General features: G+C 57.5%; 1 protein-coding gene across 1 annotated transcript; it reads left to right on the plus strand.

Annotated features, from left to right (window-relative positions):
* Positions 1-53: 53 nt before the first annotated feature.
* On the plus strand, positions 54-525 carry LOC110094570 (the record flags this gene model as incomplete). Its single annotated transcript, XM_020819834.2, has 1 exon — positions 54-525. A coding segment is annotated over exon 1 (447 nt), but the record flags the coding sequence as incomplete, so codon positions are not given.
* Between the last annotated feature and the right edge of the window lie 5 nt (positions 526-530).

The following is a 530-nucleotide window of genomic DNA, read 5'->3' on the forward strand; positions in this document are numbered from 1 at the left end:
GCGGCCCTAATAATTCGTAAATAATTCGCCCTTTATAGAGACGGACGAGCCTTTTTTAGGGTATCGTGATCAGCAACTATGATACCAAAGCCTCGAGCTTATATCTTCCTGTCCGTGCGCGCGGGGAGGCTCGCTGCCGTTGCGTATCCGTCGTGCGCTCACCCTTTTCTCCCCGAAACAGGAGTTCGGTCGCTCCATGAAGGGCCGGACACAGTAGATGAATTATTAGATAGGCATCTGGTGAAGAAGCAGCAGAAAGGCGGCAACGATGTGGAGTTCGATCTGTCAGAGCAAAGGCGGCTGACCAGCACACGGCGGGAGGCCCTCTGTCTGTACCGGGACATCATCCGGGCGACGAGATTCTTCTTGTGGCCCGACTCCCGCGGGATACCGTGGCGAGATGTGCTCCGCTCGAACGCGCGGCGGGAGTTCGAGGAGGCGAGGTTAGAGCGTGACCCGGAGATTATCACTCGCCTTCTCATTGGTGGCCGCGACGCCGTCCAGTCCGCTCTTGATAAGCTTGCGGAGGC

The sequence above is a fragment of the Dendrobium catenatum genome, unplaced genomic scaffold (genome assembly GCF_001605985.2).
Source record: "Dendrobium catenatum unplaced genomic scaffold, ASM160598v2 original_scaffold_58652, whole genome shotgun sequence".
Classification (NCBI taxonomy): domain Eukaryota; kingdom Viridiplantae; phylum Streptophyta; class Magnoliopsida; order Asparagales; family Orchidaceae; genus Dendrobium; species Dendrobium catenatum.